The sequence below is a fragment of the Mytilus californianus genome, unplaced genomic scaffold (genome assembly GCF_021869535.1).
Source record: "Mytilus californianus isolate M0D057914Y unplaced genomic scaffold, xbMytCali1.0.p SCAF_2, whole genome shotgun sequence".
Taxonomy (NCBI): domain Eukaryota; kingdom Metazoa; phylum Mollusca; class Bivalvia; order Mytilida; family Mytilidae; genus Mytilus; species Mytilus californianus.
In genome coordinates this window covers 50,510,798-50,534,230 of record NW_026262668.1, presented here as the reverse complement: position 1 = coordinate 50,534,230, position 23,433 = coordinate 50,510,798, and the positions used below count along the sequence as shown (strand labels likewise).

Here is a 23,433-nt window from a genome sequence, read left to right as displayed (position 1 = left end):
ATTCTGTGATACTCATGGTATCAAACTCATTTTCTGACACTCTGGTGTCAACCTCGTTCTCTGATACACTGGTGTCAAATTCATTCTATGACACTCTGGTGTCAAACTCATTCTCTGATACACTAGAGTTCCTCATTATGACACACATATGTCAGTCTTATTCTCTGATTGCACCTTATTTTGCAGAATAGTTTTTGTTTTAAAAAGTAGATATGGAAACTGTCGATCAGAATATTGAATTACTAATACTAGATTTATAAAGTGTAATTTATATGGAAATATGAAAGTTTTATGGAGCTCTAGGTAATTCATAATTTACAACTCCACTAGTGCAATTGCAGCACAGTTGGAATTTTATTCAAATATTGAAGGCATGTGGAAGGAATTATTTCTTTATTGTTTTGAGGATTTTTAAACAAAGAATATTGCAGATATTCTTGAAAAGAAACTTCTCATGTAATGAGATTGTTGAAACAGCAAAATGTGAGATGATTTTAACTGATGGCGATTGTAGTAAGATACAGAAATATACTGAAACCATATATATATATAGTTTTACATGGATTTCTTGGTGATATAAACAAGTTGGAGGTTATCCTAAAAGGAGAATTAATTTAATGTAACAATGAAATAGTTTCATATTTTAAGTTGAAGATTTAGAGGAGAGTGTAGTTTATACCAAATCGTGAACACCTGGAAAATTAAAAAAAACGGAGAGAGAATCTGTCAATTTTATGTACCTGTTCAGAAATAATTTTGGAGTGTGAGAAAGTCCAATTTTGGATGATCTGATTGGTGTGGACATCATTTACGAGGATTCAAGGAGGCTGAGACTGCTATGTAATTAAGAGGAGATCTGGAAATACATGGGCTTAGTTTTCTCCATAGAAAAAAAAAATATGATGAAAACTGGGAATTAAGTTTCATCCAAAATTTCCAAGTTGCTGTATTTTTTCAGCAAAAGAATTCCTGTTTGCTTTAAGATTTCGAATCTTAAAATGCAAAAAGTAACCATATCTGTTTATGATGAGAATTGGTATTACTTTCTAGTGCTTTACTTTCAAAACATTCTTTTGACTTTGATGTGTTGTGATTAGTTCTGTAGAGACTTCTGGTAGAAAACTCCTACAAACTGTGAAATTCAGTTTGTAACAGACATATTGTCAGTCTGTGTCATCTGTGTATACCTGAGATCTTTTTCTATACATTAAAAAAATGTAAATTTCAGTTAATTCTCTAGAAAATACTATTTAATACTTTGCTATTATCTATACAGAAAAAGCGTGGAAGCGTGATAACGATCGATGGAGTCCTTGTTTTTCATACTTTACAATAAATTAGGGTAAACAGTTTTATTTGTAACATGTTTTGCATTTCAGAGACTGAATAAAGAAAAAAATCATTAAATCTCCCTATGGATGTATAGTAAAATACATGTAACTTTAAAAAATTAAGGAATATTCCTTTAATCAGTTTCTGTATAGAATCTTTGAGCTGAATATCATTTCTGAAAACAATTTTATTCTATAATTGTTTACATTTAAATAGATACATATTTGCAATCTGTGAATACAGATTTGTTGATTTATAAGGTTTACAATAGACAACAGCATGATGGTCTCTTTTCTGAAAATATTTCGACAATAGTTGTTAGACACTTTGATATAATATAAACTGACATGACATGACTGATGGCAGACACAGATGGATGTTTAAATTTAAATGGAAGCTTTCCAGCATTCAATCATATTTTAAGGATGAAAAAGTACCATATTAATAGCAATCCTGTGTGTGTGCAAAACAATGATTTAGTTACATTTAAATGCTATTGACATACTCTGCATGGAATAAATATTCTGACATTGACTGCAAAAAGTCTTTGTAATTGATCCTTACTGCTGCTTGTAAGCAGAGAACAGCAGACTTTGTTAGGATAATGGCTTTAGCACATGGTGTATTTTACACTGTAATGATGCAACAGGTCCATTCATAATATATATCAGTTTATTTCATAACACTTTAAAGCTTTGTTTAGGGATATCTCATCCCTAGAAAACTGTCTCGGTGGTCTCGTGGAAGCTTGTGAAAACTGTCTCGGTGGTCTCATGGTAGCTTGTGATCTCAAGCTGGGTCTAACCAAAGACTTCAGAATAGAAAGTTGCTTTTACTCGACTAGGGCTGACACCTATTGAGCTAGCATATACATTGTAACTAGTAGTTTAGCCTGGGACTCGATGTGTTGGTCTAGTACAAATAAGGATATACTAATCTCTCTATCAAATTGTTATCCTGAAAATGCATGTAATATTTGATGCTGGATGTTAAGCAGGTTCAATCAATCAATCAGTCATTCCCTAGGTTTGTCTAATTGCATACTCAGTATCCCAGAAAATCAGTATTAATATAAAATAGAAGACATGGTATGAGACTTATTTCCAGCAAAGTATCAGAATCAGATTAAAAAAAAATCAAATCGACAATTTATCAATTTCATGCATCCAAAGCACTATTCTAGATTTACCGTCATCAGGAATGCTCAAAGCCGAATATTTGAAAGCCTAGGATGTATAAGAACCGAAACAACAATTGAAGAGCTATATGACCAAAAAGGACCTAAAAACTAATAGCCAAATCCATCTAAGGTCTATTCCCCTGAAACCAGTATTATCAAGCATTTCTAATTTCAGAAATAATCCATATAATCAATATAAAGACATTTTAAGTGTACAAATATACTATAATAGTAGTTCATTGGTTTTGGCTGTTCTTACTTTTAGTCTTGAGCATAGAGGTTGAAGGTTATTCCACAAATGTGTTGTAAGCACAGAAATATGTATCATATCTTTTTATAAAAATGGTGACAATATGATATTCTTTAGTAATGTGAGATCTAAATAAAAAAAGATTAAATAAATGATCATAATCATCATGTTAATGAAGTTTATTTGGATTGTGTAAACTACCAATATTTCCAATTGCTGTACATAATTTGGTGTTTGATAATTATGTCTAGATCCACAACTGATTCATCTGCTGGTGTTATAGCATTTCATCCTTAACTTCCAAAAAATTTTAACTGGCACTGTTTCATGTGCTTGTGAACAAATGACTTGAAACTCATTTAATATTTCTTAAATGACGTATAAATTCTTGTTGACTTTTGATGGTCAATTTTGTCGAATTGAAGGATCCTACTTATGACAGAGAGGGCAGCAAATGAAGCCAAAATCAGCACAAATATAGTAAATTCTTTTATCAACATGTATGAAAAAAATACAGACAATTTCTTATAAACTATATTATGCTTTCAAAAAGCAATGGTCTCTTGGCCATGTCATGTGGTTTTTCCCACATCATTGGAGTGCTTAGATGCCTGTTATTTCATAATTTATTGTTTCTAATCCTTCTTACATCTATCTGCGATGGTGAGTTTTTCTGGAGACAGACACAACTGCTGAGCTCACTCTTGAAGCAAACCTGGTTCATATGTTCTAGTGTTCTGCAACAAGACATTTGCTTACACAAGTTATTTTATTAACTTCATAACATTATTTCTTAGTTGTCAGGATTTTCAGAATCAAAAGCCACCTTGATTTCTTGCCTTAGAGATACCACAAAGAATATCAATCTCAAAGTTCATAAAAACATGTATATACACCCATATACTTATATGAATATTAACTTTTCCTAGGAATCATATCCATTTCTTCAAAAGAATTTCATTTCTGTGAGAAAATGTTTACTGTCGACTGTGAGCTATTTTCTGAATTTTAGATCTCCAGCAACAACCTTCCTTTAAAAACAATAATGTCTGATTCTGTGATGTTTCTTGGTTATTTTCTTTTGAATTAATCTTTTGATTCTAATCTTATTTTTATCTTTATTGAGTAAAGGAAGATATGGGGTAAACATAAATGAGAGAGCAACCCATGTCAGGTTTTCTATCAATTGACGTATCAGACTAGAGGATTCAAATATTGGTTCAAATGCACATACCATATGACAAAACTCTAAATCAATTTGTACTGGACATGCAGTGAAAGGATGACTTGATATCAATACTCTTGGTTCTCATTCTGTTTTTATCTTGAAATTTCTTGGTCTTGGTATTTACCACATGATTTCATATGCTCCATTAGTTTCTTAATCATCTGTTGTACAACAATTTTTTTAAACATTGTCATCAAATTATATATTTTAACTTTCAGTGATTTTTTTGTTATTTAAGCTGCAACTCAATATAGACAAATTTTAGCATGCAGGAAAAAATGTCTATGGCAGATTAAGATTTGGACGAGCTTTAGCTTGTTTTCACTTTGATTTGATCCTTGCCTCACCAGCTAATGGTTGCTGGGGAAGGTAATATTTGTTTAATAGACTTAAAGAAAGAATTTCATGGATATTATGACCTCATCAAGACAAGATAGAAAGCAGAAATACAGATTGAAAATTTATTGATGAACAGGGAACAGAGAAAATACATCAGAGTGCAAAAGCTGATTAGATTAGTAAAGTTTTCCCCCCTGTCATTTGAATAGCTAACAGAACAGAAAAAGAACAGGTGGACCAGTCTTCAGATTAAATATAAATTGTAGGCAGTCAAACAGTTTCAAAGAAGAATTTTGTACAGTGATGATATTTCAAAGATAACTGGAAGATCCTGGAAGTATCATTTTTATGATTATTAATTATATGAAATACCATTTCTAGATTAAAAAAGAATACAGTTTACAAGAAAAACAAATTTGGTGGGTATATGTTTACTTTAAATTCAGTAAAGATTATTTGTATATTATACAATAGATATCTTACAAATGTCAACTGGTGTTAGATATATGAATTTTAATTTGCCAATTCTGTTATGTTGAAATCTAAAATGGACCAATTCAGAAGTTGTGTTGCATTGTCAGGGAATGTAATTCCTTTGGATGTTCTGATTGACCCAAGTGTCATTTAGGACGACACATACTGTGCAACGACAGAATTTTACATCTGAATTGGTCCATAACTTCTAAGAAATAATACTTTTTTTTTAATTAGTTTGTCGATATACCTGAAACTAAAATTTACTTTATCATAAAGATCTTCTGTTTGTGGGATCTATTAAATAAGAAAAAAATTACTACCAGTGTAGATTACAACAAGATTGAAATATTGTTTATTTATACATAAATATTGTTATTTCTTAAGCTATTTTAGAAATCTATCATCTCACATACATAGGTACTCAATACGAGAATATGAATGATAAAACAATTGCTTCAATACATGATAGTTCCCTCAGCACAACAGCACAAAATCACACTGAGAATTCAGCAGTTTTGAAGATCTAGAAGAGAAAAAAATAAATTAAAAGCCATGTGCATACTGCCTTTATTATACAGTTAATAATTTTTATTTTATAAAGTTTTATATGTCTGATGATACTCATGACACTTGCCCCCTTAAAAAATATCATTGATAGAAAAAATAAGTGTTGAAATGGAAAAGAAGAAACAAACATGTATGTACTTTGCCTGACCTAGCAATATTAAGAACATTTATAGTATGTTAAATGTTATATTACAGATTGTATGGAACTTGGAGTATACCAGTAGACTTGTAGAATAAAGGAAATTACAAAAAGACCTTGAACAGTGTAATGCCAGTCTTGATTTTAAAGTAAACACACATATATTGAAAGGTAAGGGAAAAGATACCTACAGAACAAATTTCTTACATAGGAAGGCATGATTCAAGTTCATTTTATTACCAGATTTTTATTTGTCATGACAACAAGAAAAGTGCAACTTGTGACACAGTAATTACTTCCCCTTCCAAAGCACCTGGGTTCACCCACAGATTTTTGTGGTTTCCTTCATTCTTATTTTCTGATGGTGTTTTGGTTGACTATTAATATAAAAACAAGAAGATGTGGTATGATTGCCAATGAGACAACTCTCCACCAGAGACCAAATGATGTAGAAGTTAACAACTATAGGTCATTGTATGTCCTTCAACAATGAGCAAACCCATACTGCATAGTAAGCTATAAAAGGTCCGGAAATGACAAATGAAAAACAATTCTAACGAGACAACTGACTGCCTGTTGGTCTTTGTCATCATTTTATTTTTTGTCATTATCTGTGCTCCTTGGACTCCTTTGATTGTCGGTGTTATAATGGCTTTTTTAATTCTTTGGTTGAAGTCTGAAGTTTTTTACTGTCATTTAGTAATCACTATATATATTTTTTGATACTGGAAGTGTTTTTTTAAAAAGAAAAAAAGGCTTTTCACCATTCAGCTTAAATTTTCTTTCACTGAATTTAAGTGCAAGTGTACACAATTTCATTTTTTCTTAAGTCAATTGCAACCTCATAGGAAGAGAAGTATTTTTTATGGCACATTCTATTTGAAAAAATGCTGAAATGATCGTTCTGTTTCAGGAAAAAGTTTCTTGAGTGGTTTCAGTGCAGAGGCAAGTATTGCCATACTTGGGATATATTCACTGATGATTTTACAGTTTTGGAGCTCAAGCATGTTGGTGGTTACTACTTTGACCACCTGCAGTAGGTTAAAGCTGAAATGGTTCAAATGAAGGTTTGTATGTCATATAATTAGACATATATACCTTATAATGTGTTTATTTATCTGTTCATTTTAATGCATTTTGTTTGTAATATTTATTTCGATTGGAGGATGCCAAACATTTTGTGGGGATAAAATCCCTATTTACCTGTTAGTAACTAAGGGTGGCTGTTCTATTTTCAGCTTTTTTAGAAATCTAATTCTTATGAAAACAAAGAATGAAAAGCCAAAGTAAAATGTGAAACTAGTACAATTATTTATATCTCCCTCATAATTGGCATAATACTGTTTGATAATGCCACACCATCATAGCCTTTAATGATGAATATGACTTCTCATAAAATCACAACTTTTAATCTCTAATCCAAATTTACTTTAAAGTTGTCAGAAAAGCTTGTATTAGCATATCCTGGTAGTCTAACCTCTTTTCCACATATATTATTTGGCCCTTAATTACATACAGGCAAGGCATATTTCTGTGTCAAGAGTTTATTTCAACAGAAGGAAAATTTGTCTAGAAAACCACAGCAAACATGTTTAACTCCGCCAAATTATGTATGTGCCTGTTCCAAGTCACCTGTAATTCAGTGGTTGTTGTTTGTTTCTGTATATCATATTTTTTTTCGTTTATTGTTCTGTACATAAATCAGGCCGTTATTTTTCTCGTTAAATTGTTTTATATTTGTCATTTTTGGACCTTTTATAGCTATAAATATCCAGATGACTATGCCGTTGTAATATATATTCCAGTGTTTGCTGTTATTGCTAGGATTTAAGGGCAGAGGAGGACAGTTTTAAAATGAAGGGCACATTAGCACAGTTTTTTGTCCTTAAAGGGACAACTTCCTCAAGCTGTGCTTCTCTACATTGGGCGAGCTAGAACATAGTATTTCGTATTGTTAAGAATAATAAAATTGATATTCTTGTAATTACATAAAATCCATATGTATGGGAAATTTATAATGTTTATAATAAATGTGTATGCAAAAAGTTCTGTAGTTATTCATTATATTTTTTTTTTCAGAAATAAAAGTGGGATGGTTGAAACAGTGGAATCTTAAACTCTACAGAGCAATCTGACAAGACTGTCAAAAACTATAGTTACAACAAAGACATATCATGATCAGTTTAACAGAGTCAGAGTTTCATAAAATTGTAATATTCTATTTCATAACTTGATAAAAGTCAAGTTGAGGTGTTCCGTATGAAGGAAAAATTGACAGATCCTGTTGCTGATGAATATATGAGGCATATGAGAATTTTTGTTTCTAGTTGTTTAAAAGTATTTATAAGAATCTAGAGGCGTAAAAAAAATAAATGATGTTGATTATTTAAAAGTTTTGATTGACCCATACATAGAACTTATTTTCTCTTATTTTCATAATTTTTTCACATTTCTCGATCGGTGTGAGAAAAATATTTCTCATCTCTAGATAAAACTTTGTTCTTGGGAAATGATTGGTCAAAATTCAATTATGTTATCAAATTTTCTTGATTTCTTCTCAATTACCTATTGTGATGTCATAAAAAAAAGACGACCATGCCTTATGACGTCCCATATAAAGAACACAACTTTCTGAAAATCTTTGAAAAGGAAGGATAAATTTTGTTTACACCACTTTATCTATAGCTAGTGTATTACGAAAAATTTCTCCACTCTCAATTGTAAAATTTTAAATATTTAAAATTTAACTGTCTCTAGTGGAGAAATACCCTAACACACTTGGTGCAGTGGTGGAATCTTTTATCTCCAAGCTTAACCAAACATATTTTATTTTCTCAAGGAAAAGTTTTAGGACTGAGCTCTCCTAGTGAGAGGAGCACTCTTTAATACTTTATTATACCCCATGCAACAAAAATGCATAGGGTATAATGTTTTTGACCTGTCTGTCCATCTGTCCGTAAGTCCATCTGTCAGTCTGTCAGTTCTGTTCATATCATTTCAACTCCTCTGAAACCACACAATAGAATGTTATGAAACTTTGTAGATAATAAGGACATACTATGTAGATGTGCATATCGACAAGATATTATGATTAATTTTTTTCCTAGGAGTTATGCCCCTTTGAACTTCGAATTTTCGCCTAGATATACTACTGCAACAGTTAATCATCGCAACTCCTCTGAAACCACACAAAAGAATTTCATGAACTTTGTAGATAATTCGACAAACTATGTAGATGTGCATAACCACAAACAAATTTTATCCTTTGACTTTTGAAGGAGTTATGAGTCTTTGAACTTAGGAATCTGAGTGACAATTTGGGGGCATGGGGTATGTGAGTGTAAGGTTCTTTAATCATTCTAACTATATACTCAAAACATCAAACCATAGTATATCAACATTTCCCTTTAAATGCTCTACTATATTAGAAAAATATATTACAAAATTTTCACCAATACACAGTCTATTATAGTTTTTGGTGGAAGAAGACTCTCAAGATGTTTGAAATCCTAAATGTTTTAAATTCCCTTTTTATTTAGGTTAATTGATATTCAATCTTACTTATCTTCAATCTGATGTAATTAGAAATTTTCCAAAAAAAATTGATATAACCTTCGGTGAATGAAATGAATTGTATGTTATATGAAAATGTGAAGGATGGTTGAGTGGAATGGACAGTTGGAAGTGGATTTTGAAGTGAGTCGTGAATAAAATTATAAGCCAGTTTTTGTCTTGCCTGCGACAAAAGTTCCAGTATGCAAGACATAGGGATTACTATTAGGCGGTAGCAGTATAAACTATTTGTATAAAGCTTTATATTTCAGAAGGTAGAAAACCTGGATGCTTTATACCTTGTATGCAGATACCTTATGTGACGAAGTTTCTGTCTGTCATATGTCCATTGTACTTGACCTCATTTTTTGTCTCGCCTTGATGGAGTCAAAAAGCGAGACATAGGTATGCTGTGTTTCCGTCGTCAGCGTACTAGTTTGTGGGGAACCATTACTGGTAGGTCAATGATATTTGGTATGCAGTTGTATAAGCATTGGCATATCTCATTTCCATGGAGATTATTTGGCCCCGCCCCCTCATTCATGGTCTATTGACTTTGAAACTTTTGCTTAGTTTTCATGTATTAGTTTGTGATTAGGTCAGTTTAAGGGGAACCGTTAGTGGTAGGTCAATGATAATTGGTATGCAGTTGTATAAGCATTAGCACATCTCATTTCCATTGAGAATATTTGGTCCCTACCCCTCAGTCATAGTCTATTGACTTTGAAACTTTTGCTTAGTTTATATTTATTAGTTTGTGATTAGTTCAGTTTAAGATGAACCACTCATGTTAAGTCAATGATATTCGGTATGCAAATGTATTGACATTTGCAAGTTTCATTTCCATGGAGATTATATAACCCCACCCACTAATTATGGTTCATTGACTTTGAAACTTTTACATAGTTTACAAGTTAATGTTTGTGTTTAGGTTTGTTTAAAGAGAATGACTTATGAAAAGTCAATTGTATTTGGTTTGCAGTTGTATTAGCATTGGCACATCTCATTTCCATGGAGATTGTTTAGCCCTGTACCTTCAGTCATGGTTCATTGACTTTGAATATTTGCATAACTTACATGTTAAAGTATTCCTATTTTAATTTCAACATTTGCATTATCAAAATAACAAATAGGCAAGACATATCTCTGTGATAACAGTTTATATAGTTCAGCGACTGCTTTTTTGGAATGAGAATTTCTCACTTATTATGAGTAATAGGATAACTATATTTGGTATATAAGTTCCTTGCAACATCTACATGTCTGTCAGAGAGAGTTCACCTGAACTCGACCTCATTTCATGGATCAGTGATCAAGGTTAAAGTTACTTGATTAGGTTCGTTTCTCAGATACTATAAGCAGTAGGTCAACTATATGTGTGTATGGAATGATTGTAAGGTGTACATGTTTGTCTGGTAGGTAACATCTTACCTTGACCTCAATTTCATGGTTCATTGGTAAATTTTTTGGTCTGTTTTTCAATTAGCATAAGCAATAGGTCAATTATATTTTGTGTATGGAATAATTGTAAGGTGTACATGTATGTTTGGCAGGTATCATCTGACCTTGACCTCATTTTCAAGGTTAATTGGTCAATGTTATTTTTTTATGTTTTTGTCTGTTTTTCAATTAGCATAAGCAATATGTCAATTATATTTTGTGTATGGAATAATTGTAAGGTGTACATGTATGTTTGGTAGGTATCATCTGACCTTGACCTCATTTTCAAGGTTAATTGGTCAATGTTAATTTTTTATGTTTTTGTCTGTTTTTCAATTAGCATAAGCAATATGTCAGTTATATTTGGTGTATGCAATAATTGTTAGGTGTACATGTTTGTTTGACAGTATTTGTCTGACCTTGACCTTATAAATTGTTATGGATCTTTAAAAATGTTAAGTTTATGTGATACTTGTCATAAAACCTTCATATTTAAGACTTTCAACATAAAATAAATGGTCAGAAAAGAAGGCGAGACATTTCCGCGTTTGCACTCTTGTGTTTTTTTTTTAAATTATTTTAAAATATCCAAAACATTACAGGACCAAACTTCCAGTAATTACCAGCAAACCTTGGAGGCCCCTGGATCAGACCGTTGAAACTGAGATGAAACTATTGTTTGTCCCGGTGGCTGCACTTGTCTTTTGAACCGTTCATTGAAAATAATACCTTTATATCCAGGTCACAAGTAGAAAACCGACGCCCTGAAAATCTTGTAGTCAAGTTCTAGTTTCTAGTACAGTGCATATGAATCTTATTCATATAAGCGGTATTTCATCAGTCCTAGGGAACCAACAATTTCCTTAAGGGATTAAGAGTCTAGGCTCACTCACTGAAATAAATTTTCTCTTAAAATAATAAGTTTCAGTGTCTGTATTTTTTGCTCTTACGATACAGTAAGTACAACCCCGTACATACTCAGTTCAGGTCATTTGACGATAAAAATTTGAAATGTCTGACATATTTTGTTACAATATCAGTCCATTTGTCTGACACAAGGAAATGATTTTTTTAAAGAAACTTATAGGATTGGACTGATGGAAATATATTTTGGACTGACAAAGAGTGTCAAAGGCAAATCAAGAAAACACTCCAGAGACAACACATTTTTTGTATTTTTTTAGTATTTTGAATTTTTGTGTAAAAATAATAAAAGAAAAACAAATATGACTGACAACAGCGAATTACAGGTTCACGGTGGGTAAGGTTGTCCTGCGAGAGAGCGTTCTGTGCTGGTGATTCGGTCCTGTCTGGTGCTGATGATCATTGAAAATATGTAAACAAAGACAAAAATGACGAATTTTGACGTTTTCTCGCATAAAAAATGGAAGGAAACAGTTGAGATGTTTTAATTTGGTTTCTTATGGGTTCATAGGCAAACAATTACATATGTGACCTTCTAAACTGTTTCAGTAAGCGTAACACAAAAGTGCTCATTTTTAGAAAATCTAGAACTGAAAAAATAAAACAAAAATACTCCTGGAGTCCGCTTTCTATATCCAAATCCACACGACAAAATTATTTTGTGAAAAACCTGTGCAATTTATTAATATTGTGCATTTTCTCAGTTTAAACATGTCCTGATTCTGTGCAGGTGGGTCCTGATACGGTGCTGGTGATTTTGGGTATACAATTGGTTATATTTGAAACAAACGTTACAGAATCAATAAAATTGGGCAGATAATTGTATTCAATCGGATTTGTGACTCCTATTTTTACTTTTGTGCATCCATTTGGCTGTTTAATAAGCGTTTTCAAATAATCGTAACTTATATTACATAAAAGGGCAACATCTTCCGTCCAATATCAGATGAAAATATATCTAGTTAGAATAGTTTTATTTAAGATATTAAATGTCCTTAAATTGATGATTCTCTACATAATATGCTAACTAAAACAGTTTTAAAAGGTGCTTAAGGTTAAGCGACATGTATATTATAACGACAATAAACGTTTGACTGGTTTATTTCAGTTAAATATACGAGGTTAGATGATCTTACTACTGGTGCCTCTAATTTCTTCCTTGATATATACACTGTCTCCAATACATTTCGACTGGATAAAAAAAAAACGACCTAGACTTGCTTTTCATACATGACTGATAAAAACTTACTAGAATGGAACAAGATGTGAACAATTGCAAGTCAAAGTATGACCTTCAACAACGAGCAAAAACCATAACGAATACTAGCTATAAAAATCACGGTAAACAATTAAAAAATGAAGACCTTCGGCCTCATTTAAAATACAACTTTGAACAAAAAACAAACATGACAGATAGCAAGCATCGACAACCACTAATTTTGGGCACTCGTGACAGGGCTTAACATGTTTGTTTGCGCTCCACACCCCACCCAACCCCTCCTCCTTTCCTCCTTCATTGGTACAGTGGTGTAACAACACAACACTTAGCACACAAAATAATAACATAAAGACACAAATTATTGAACCACGAGTACTCGCAGCTACTGAAAGCTTGTTCAACTAATAGATAAACCATGTTCTCTTAGATTAAAATCTCAATCGGTACACATCAAACAAATTTCGCAAAACTTAAGTTTACATTTTAATTTTTGTTTTAGCAAAACTTTAAAACTGTGCAGTGAATCTTGTGCTCACAACAGTTATTGTCATAAATATGTATACATCAGACATTATAAAGGCATGTGAAAAATACTAAGCAGTATTTTACAGTTCAATTTATTGATCATAAAGGGATGGAGATTGCATGTAGGTTAACAAAGGATAAGAAGAAATCGATAGTATTTTTGGCGAAAGACTTTAAACCTTCTTTGCATTAAATTCTGAAAGTTTTCTTGTTGCTGTAAATGGTAAAATCCTCAACAAAATCTCAATAATTTGTTGGAATGAATAAAGGTTTTAAATCAAATTTTCATGGACTTTGATCCATTTTTTAGCTCCCACCGTGATGAGCCATGTGAGCTGTCTGTATCCTGTTGCACCTACCGCCCGTAAACTTTCACATTTCCATCTTTTTACCCAATTCATACGTGACAGGATTATCCTAGTAACCGGTGTTTCCAATGTATCGAACATTTTAAGTTAAAAAATTCCACAATATTATATTCATTTTGTGTGTCAATTTGTTTAGACAAAACAAAACTGCAAAAACTTCGAATACAAGAGAGTATTTTTTTTAAATGTCATTATTATCTGTCGATTTCTAGATCTATGCATAGTATTTATTTCAGATGATAAGGATTTCACACCCTGGTAACCCTGCTTCCCTCCATATATTCATATTTATCGTCCTTCCCTACGCATATATCACCCTGCTCAGTCGCTCCGTAATCCTCGTATCACGGCTTTGAGACGTGAGCAGGCATTATCAGCGACGTCACAATGTCTGGGGAGAAGTTATCAGCGACGTCACAATGTGAGAGGAGACGTTATCAAGCTTGCTTTCGTCAAGCGTAAAACTGTCTTAAGGAGGGGAAAAGACCAGTTATAGAACGATAAACAGATGATCGGTTTTTCTTCGTATAGATATCGTAAAATATCTGCCGCTCGACACAATGTGAAGCCTTTTCTCTCGTTCGCTCACTCGCCAAAAAAGGTTCACATTGTGGCTCGCGGTTGATATTTTACGATATCAATGTGTAGAAAATCCGATAATCTATACACATATATAAATAAACAGACTAAAGGCTGTAATTGGTATTTTTGCATTTAAAATGATTCGTTGCAACAAGAATATTTGTATTGAATGGAAACTGTGTGGGTCAAAATCTTGTATTGCTGATAAATGTTAGTCTTGTATTATTTTTAATTTTAGTTTCTTGTGTACAATTTGGAGTTTAGTATGGCGTTCATTATCACTGAACTAGTATATATAATTGTTTAGGGGCCAGCTGAAGGACGCCTCCGGGTGCGGGAATTTCTCGCTGCATTGAAGACCTGTTGGTGACCTTCTGCTGTTGTCTGTTCTATGGTCGGGTTGTTGTCTCTTTGACACATTCCCCATTTCCATTCTCAATTTTATTGAACCAAGTTTCGGCATCTGATCTGAATTTTCTGAAAAGTGCAAGGTAGATAGACATTGGCCTGTTGAATATTTTAACTCGGTAAGTTTTGCTCTAACCATGCTAACTGCTTAAACTTTTGCGATATAAACTAAAAACTCGAATACATTTGAACTAACAGTGGTCATGTTTGTTGATGAATATTGTTTTTCCTAGATTCACTCAGGAAAATTCATTTGGTAACATTTGGTCAATCAATTTCAGAGAAGATTTACGGACGCCAAGTCAATAGCTCACACGGCCCCTTGATACATGTGAGCTTAGAGCGAAACGGGTTGATAACCAGTTGAAATTAAACCAAGTATTGTAAAGTTTGTATATTTGGATTGTTTAAAACTGTTTTTATGGCTTTTAAAAGTTAAATGTAGGTGTATAATTTAAGATTTTTTGCATCTTATTTACTTGTTTATACTCAATTGGTAGTATGAAGCTACGAGATATTGTAATTTTTGCACATTTAACAAAACAGCCGATTTCGGTAGGTGCAAATACTTCTGGGTTTTTAAGATGCATAAGCATAAATTCAACTGAAAAAAAACATGCACGAAAAGATAAAATATTGATCTTAAAAAGCATTAATTTGCATCTCCGCCCCCGGCAACAGTATTTTTTTTTGGGAAAAGGGGGGGGGGGGGTTCTTAAAATGGGCAATTATCTTATCGTAAAGAGACAGTCGAGTACACATTTTACGTTTAAGGCGTGTTTGAGTTGTTTTTTCCTGTAAACGTATAAAATAAAAATAAAATGTTTGATATATCTGGCTTTAGATTCGATTTTTTCTTTATATTAAGGCTACATGTTAATATAATAATACTGAGAATTCACAGTACTTATCAAAAAATGAAATAAATGGATGAAGTGAAATACCTTTGTAACGAGTCATTACTACAGAGAAGGTGTGTTTGAAACACAAAAATTAAAAGCTTCGTGATATTACAAATACTAGTATTTAACTAAAAGTGTATTTCTTAGTCTGGTTTTTTTTTTCTTTTTTCGTTCACTCATTTTCCACTTATTTTCAATTAAAATTTAGGCATATTTTATTTTTACTCAGGAAATATATTTAAAAATAGAAAATTAGGACACATCGTTCACTTACTCCCCCTTAATTCTTTATCAAAAATCCTTGACATCAGACTTTACTTTTGGATCTTTAAAAGGCATAACTTAAAAAAATCTTATTTTTGTGTGTGTTTTCTAGGTTATCTAGTCTTCATTTTCTGACAAATTCTAGTCTGCTCTTCCATGAAATATTTAAATATTTTTTTTAATGTTTTATTGAACTTTCGAAAATTTCCCCTAACAACCGATCAGACAATAATTTTATGTTGACCAGAGGCTTACAGGTACAGCAAATGATGCTTAATAGCTAATAGATACATTTTTTTTAAAGTACAACTTTTAAATCTTACGGGAACCTCCCTTTCCCCTCTTGGAAAATGTTTTTATGGTAAAATTATCAACTGCAGTAATAAAATCATTCTTGATCATCTGCATCAAATTATTTTTTATCAACAATTTTAGAATTTCAAAACTATTCCAAGCTTTATAACTTTCACCGTGACCTCCCTCTTCCTTATTCCAAAAAAAACCAAACCCCGCAATGTTAATAAAGTAAACACTAAATTGTTACAAAGAAATCTGATTTTAGCTGCTGAGGACACATGATTCTTACGCGCAGAAACAAGGCTGAGATTCATTTGGTTGAATAAAAAGAAAAGTATCTACAACATCGTACAAATTTGTCAGAGAAACAATATCCAGGATGCTTAGGCAACACTGAATGTATTATCTAAACTCATCTAAGAAATGTTCAGACTCACCTGATAGTTTGCCGTGATCAACTTAGGTTGTGCTTGATTTTCATATGATGAAGACATAATCTTTCAATCAGTTTAATTGAGGTCTGGAGCTGGCATGGGAGTAACTGTTTGTAGTCCCTTGTTAATTTATGTATCATTGTCATTTTGCTTAGTTTCTTTAGTTACCTATTCTGATACGGACCAGGACTTCTTTTAAACTGAGTTTTACTGTGCGTATTGCTGTGTGTTTGTTTATTCTACATTGACTAGAGGTATAGGGGGAGGGTTGAGATCTCACAAAGCATGTTTACCCCTTTTTGATGGAAATTTGTCCATTGGCAAACATACCAGATAACCTTTTTTATATAGGTATTGGATATTTTACACCGTATTTTGATGGTCATGCAAAAGGATCGTAATCCCGCAAATCGTATGCATATTTTCTTATCTCAAAAGGGGCCAGAGGGGTTCAATTAACAGGTCAACATTTTTTTTATTTTGCTCAAATCAGATTACAGTAAATTTAAAATATTGATAACCGATAACAGCATTTTAAATCATCTTAAATGAGAAAACAGTGAATTCAAAAATAAAAAAAAACAGTAAACAGGGGTATTTTTTTTTCATAATAACAGTTCACAACAATGTCAATCTTAAAAAAACCAGATAACAGCTAATTAGTCAATAACAGTTAACAGCACATATATCTTCAAAATAACAGTTAACAAAAGTTTAAAAATGCCAAAACACCTCAACAGAAAGATCTTACACCCCTCTCAAAAATCAAATAAAAAAAACAGACTCAACTTGGCTCATAAGATATATCCACCAAATATATGCTAGGTATATTTTCTATCAATTATAGATTTTTCTGCATCAATGATCTTGAATATTTGCCACTTTTAACTAAAATATAAAGGCACAGAACCAGGACATAGGTGCACAGAACCAGGACCGTTTTTCTAATCACCAGCACATCGTCAGGACAATTTCGTTTGGCAAATTTGCACGACTTTTTCAATAAAAAATCGTTGTAACATTCCTCGCATGATACTTAGGAAGTATCAGAGAACAATTAAACAACAGAACGGTTGTTTCATTGCCGTTCTGGTACAATGTAAACAAACCCACCAGCACAGAATCAGGACCCACCAGCATCAGTCAGGACCAAATCACCAGCACAGAACGTTCTCTCGCAGGACAACCTTACCCACCGTGAGGTTCCTGATTTGGAAACATGACGGGGTTTAAAATGTCAACTAGTGCTCAAAACCAAACCCCCGACCAAGGACAATTGTGTAACAGCACAAGATGAGAACAAACAACACTGGTGTTAAACTGATCACCGTAACTGCAGTTACGGTGATCCCAACATGGCGGAGCCCAAAACAGGTCAAATCGTCATTTTGCAATTTCTCCGTGTACACGCATTGTTTTAAAGAATTACTCAGCCGCTAGGTTGATAATGACGGTATTGTTGTATGTGTGTTTTCTTAATATCATATGTGACCTTGTTACCGAAATAATAGCCATTGGAAATTTACGGAAGATCATCGTAACTCCAAGAATTTTGTTTGTTATGATAGTGGTAACTTGATTATAAGATAGTCGTAACTTGGACATGATCATAGTAACTTGTTAGTGATGATCGTAACTTTCTCTATATGCTGATAGGCGACTACATATACATCGTGTTTCCGCTCGTGCGGGTGCACTCGACTCCAATCTTAATTGACTAGGATTGTCAGTTTTCCTATCGAAGGTCGGTGGTTTTCTCCGGGCACTCCGGCTTTCTCCACCAATAAAAACTGGCCGCCACGAAATATCCTAAATGCGGTGCTTATAAGTGGCGTAAAAACACCAAAAATCAAATCAAATCAAATAAGGGAGCTACCATTTGATTTTTATGGGGGGGCTAGGATGAAATTTGAAAAAAATAGGCAGGACAGGAGTTTTGAGTAAAAAAAAAGACAGGATGAGATTTTTTGCAAAAAAAAAAGGCAGGATGACAATTTATGTAAAAAAAAAGTCAGGATAAACTAAAAAAATAGGCAGGACCGAATAGAGTGAAAAATAAAAAGGCAGGACCGAATAGAGGGTAAAAATAAAAAGGCAGGACAAAATTTTTCATCCTAGCCCCCCCCCCCACATAAAAATCAAATGGTAGCTCCCTAAATCGTGTTTGGATGTTTGATAGTGTGGCTAGAACTCGTGAATAATTTACTAATTTACTTTTTGCATTGTCCTAATCGCTCCTCAAACACTTTTTTTCGTAAACTGAATGTTGTATCAATTCTTTTGGTGTCGGTAAATAAGGTGTGCGCCAATACTGCGTCTGCACTAGACATAAACGAACACATATAGCACATATACATGTAACCTACAAAAAAATAAAGTAGTAACTTACTAAGAGTGTCAAATAAAGATATAATGGAAACTATATTTTAGTATAGTTTTAACATAAGGAGGCATTATATTTTTAATATCGTTGACATCTGGTTGTCCGAATAGTATACCAATATTTGTTTAAATGTTCATGAAAAATTGCAAGAGAAGAGGGGCGTAAGATACCAGAGGAACAGTCGAACTCATAAATCGAAAATAAACTGACAACGCTGTGTATTGTATTGTATGTACGAAGATCCCTCCGTGAACGGAGCACCCTTCGATTACTGCGAGGGTACAGTCAGTGGAATTAATCCATGTACACTCCCTATCAGGGTCACCAACCCACATACAACCCACCATCAGGACAATCCCCAACCCAACACAGAGGGAGTGTTAGGAGACACAGGGAAGTCTGTTATTATGGTGGAGGAAGCCGAAGTACTCGGAGAGAACCACCGGGCTTCTCGGCGGGAACAGACAAACCGAAGAGATTTCTTTAGATTGATCTCCAGGTCAAAGTCGGGGGCCACTTTGACCAATCGAGGCCCCCAAGGTACCCATTCTAGTTTAATCTCCGGTCTAGGTACCAGAGATGTGTGTGGGAGGGTGAAAATCACCCTACTAATGTACTGAAATTTCCAGAGCCCAGAGTCAGGATCGAACCCGGGACCTTCTGCACTGTAGCCATCGGTTTTAATCACTAGGCCACGAACCCACACTATGGCTAAAAATGAAAAAGACAAACATACAAATAATAGTAAACAAGAAACAACATAGAAAACTAAAGACTGAGCAACACGAACCCCACCAAAAACTGGGAGTGATCTCAGGTGCTCCGGAAGGGTAAGCAGATCCTGCTCCACATGTGCAACTTACCTTATGTTAAACAAATATTTCATTCACGAATCTTGTTTACGCGTTTGTTGTTATCTTTAACACAACTTTTTTTAATTAAAAAATTCCGTTAGCAGAAGGTTCAAACAAAATCAGTTACTATGATCATAGACATATTTTATACAGTTACGACTATCTTTCAAGTTAGTTGTCCACAAGTTACGACTATTTTCTTTTGGAGTTACGGTGATCTTCCGTAAATTTTCAATGGCTATTATTTCGGTAACAAGGTCACATATGATATTAAGAAAACACACACATACAACAATACCGTACATTTCAACCTAGCGGCTGAGTAATTCTTTAAAACAATGCGTGTACACGGAGAAATTACAAAAAGACGATTTTACCTGTTTTGGGCTCCGCCATGTTGGGATCACCGTAACTGCAGTTACGGTGATCAGTTTAACATCAGTGAAACATAAAACAAATCAGATAATGAGGGATTTTGAACCACTTTCAAATATGATAACAGCTATAACAGTTTACGATTGATTGCTGGGTTAGAGTTAATCAAATTTTAGTTTCAGATGAGACTTTTAAAAGTGTTAATACCTGCCAAATTTCAAAATCTACAATGGATATATTTGTTTGCACTTTTCAAAATATGTTTATAAAATGGAAAATAAAACAAGTAACTTTGAACAACTATAACAGTTAGGATTGATGTAGGTGTTAAACCCAACTTTCAGCACACTTTACTTAAATCATGGTGGCCAGATGATTTTGACGAAGGAAGCTAGAATACACGAAAGGAATTATCTACCATGGAGAAAAAAAACAGTCAAGTGAATCCTAATCAATTCCTGGTATATTTGCTTCCCTCAAGTTGAGATGCAATGTATGGAATTATAGAAAATTTAATTTGAATCAAATGAGTATTAGGAGATTTTTATATTTAGTTTATTCTGTTTTGGTGGAGACATGAGTATGTATATTATTTTTGGAAGAACAAATTACGTCGAAAGTAACAATGGCACAGGACAGGTTTGGTTGGTGTGGTCTACTTTCATTGTTATTCAAGTTATCCTTTTATGTGTCAGCTCTTTGATTAAGATAATGGGCAAAAACTAAAAATAATTTATACGGTGATGGTTAATCAAAATCATTAGGTGCTAATGAAATTTCAGGTTTCGGTGCCGTTTACAGATCGTGACCTTGATAAACAACACAGAATCATGAATGATGAGGTAAGCACGTGCATAATAAGTGATATGATCGAGCGACGTTTATTAGTTTTTTTTTTAAATTCAATGCATTACCATTTGTTAAGTAAACTTTTTGATTTGGTGTTTTAAAATGTTTCATTTAAAATCAATTAATACTATCTTTCTTCCATCACAAGTTTTCCCTCATTATTGTAGTTCGATTGTCAAATGTCTAATGAGATTTGTCATCTTAAGGTCACTGCATACGGAAAAACTGTCGGCGAAGACAATAAATCAATAACAGTACATTTCCTGAAGATTTGAAAAATAAAAGATTTTCTTTAAAAAAGATTACTGGCAACATAAAGTTTTAAATTCATTTCAAAATGGCATATTTTCACCAGGTGAACGATTAAGGTTTTTAGGAGCCTCTCGTTTGTATTGCATAGTTATGCACAATAGTGTTGTGTTTCTTTCATTGTTGTAGTATAGTCATGTTGTTCAATAGCAAAATTTAAAAGTGTTTTCTTTATTATCCCAGTCTTAGCTCAAAAGTGTTTCACCTTTTGGAAATTCCCCTATTATTTCATATCAAAACAGTTTGTGGGTAAAGATTGCATGAAATGCAATCCAAACCCTATGGTACTGACTTGATATCTACATCTTCCAAGGTTTATCACTACTTTTCATACTTCAAACAAAGTAGTGCAGTAAAGTGATCGTTCTTTAGATCCTATCCAGTCAATGTCAAACAATGTATTAATGATATGTTATACTTAGATATCCAAGTTGCAATATGATGTGTATTTGAATTACAATACTTATCAAGAAGAATTTTCTTTATTAAAATTTACATAATTAATGCATAGTGTATGCATCTGTGATAAAAATAGGTTCAAAAACCGTAGAAATGTACAATCATGAACAAAGGAAGATAACTCTAACTCAAATTTATAACTTGTCTAGCTAAGTACTTAGATTCACAAAATTGCAAAATAAAAGCAATATTTACCCTTCAGTGCTCACAAGCCCTTTAATTACAAAAATTCTACTGAAAGTATTTCTTGTCCAAATTAATGATGTTTCTTTTATTGAATAAACAAATGTTTGCAGTGTCTTAAATATTTTCATGATTTATATTTTTAGAGAAATCACTGTTTAAAGACAAATATGAATTACTGCACGAAAACATCATATGGCTATATAGGGAAAATACTTAATTTCAATATTTGTATACAAATAATGATTTCTTAGTAATGACATGTCATACAAATATTTCATAATAACCACAAAAAAAGTACGAATTTGTTAGTTAAGCAATAAAAATTTAATCAAAATCGGACCACGAATTAGTTTTTGACAATGTTTTCAAAAAACGAGTTTTTATATGAAATAATAGGGGAATTTAGGATAGGTGAAACACTTTTAACCTTAGACTGTGTGATGTCTTTCCTTTTCTTACTTTGTCAGGTTGCTGTTTCATTGATGTATTACCCACATTTTCTTTTAATTACCCTTAGATATATTAACTAAGATATTGTTAAAATTCCATACAAACTAATTAGTCGCAAGGGAACATTTCTGCCAAGTTTGGTTCCATTTGGCTCCTTGGATACCAATGTCCAACTGTTAAAATGTGGAAACTCTATTAATGGAGGTGAAGGGTAAAACGATCTCATACTCTAGCTTTAAAAAGAAGGAAAGAGAGAAAAGGAAAAAAAACATTAAAAGAAGACATTATTATTTTAGAAGAAAATGTAAACTCAGGTTCTATACAGCAATTTGAATACAAAAAAAAACAACTTGAAAAGTTAAGACGGGGAAAAATGCTTGGTAAAATTGTTCGATCCATAATACAGTGGATAGATGAGGGAGAGAACCCCACAAGTTATTTCTGTGGACTGGAATCTAGAAAATTGTACCAGCAAAGTTATTCCAAAGGTTGAAAAAGAAAAAAGATGATATTGTTACTAACCAGATAGAGATATTTAACCAGGTTAAAATATTTTTATAAAAATTTGTACAAAAACAGAGATGTCGAATGTTGTAAACTTAAAGATATTGAAAATAGTCTACAAAATGTGAATGTTAGAAAGTTATCTATAGATGAACAAGATAATCCAGAAGGTAAAATATCAGTAAATGAAGCTGGTGAAACTTTAAAAAGAATGAAAACCAAAAAAAAAACGCCAGGATCAGATGGGTTTTCAGTGAATTTAAAAAAATTCTGGCCTGACTTAAAGTATTTTGTTGTAAGATCTTTGAATGCAGGTTATGATAAAGGGGAACTTTCTGTTACTCAAAAACAGGGGATCATTATATGTCTTCCAAAGGGTAACAAACCTAGACATTTTTTTTAAAAACTGGCGCCCTATATCTTTGTTAAATACTGTATATAAAATTAGCTCTGGGGTAATAGCTAGAAGATTTAGAACAGTTTTCACTAAACTTATTGATACTGATCAGACAGGTTTTATGAGTGGAAGATATATTGGGGAAAATCTAATATTGATATATGATATCATGGAATATACTGAAGATAATGATATTCCAGGCTTTCTATTCTTGATAGACTTAGGGTCTTTGCATCGGAA

General features: G+C 32.8%; 1 protein-coding gene across 2 annotated transcripts in view; it reads left to right on the top strand.

Moving 5' to 3' along the window:
• The window catches only part of LOC127729958 (zinc finger CCCH domain-containing protein 13-like), a 30,986-nt gene extending 24,407 nt beyond the window's left edge, over positions 1–6,579 (top strand). For both annotated transcript variants that reach the window (XM_052237957.1, XM_052237956.1), the window contains 2 exons: positions 5,569–5,683; positions 6,426–6,579. In XM_052237957.1, coding sequence (XP_052093917.1) covers positions 5,569–5,610 — 42 coding nt within the window. In that variant the 3' untranslated portion in view covers positions 5,611–5,683; positions 6,426–6,579. The remainder of the gene's footprint in view (positions 1–5,568; positions 5,684–6,425) is intronic.
• Positions 6,580–23,433: the final 16,854 nt, after the last annotated feature.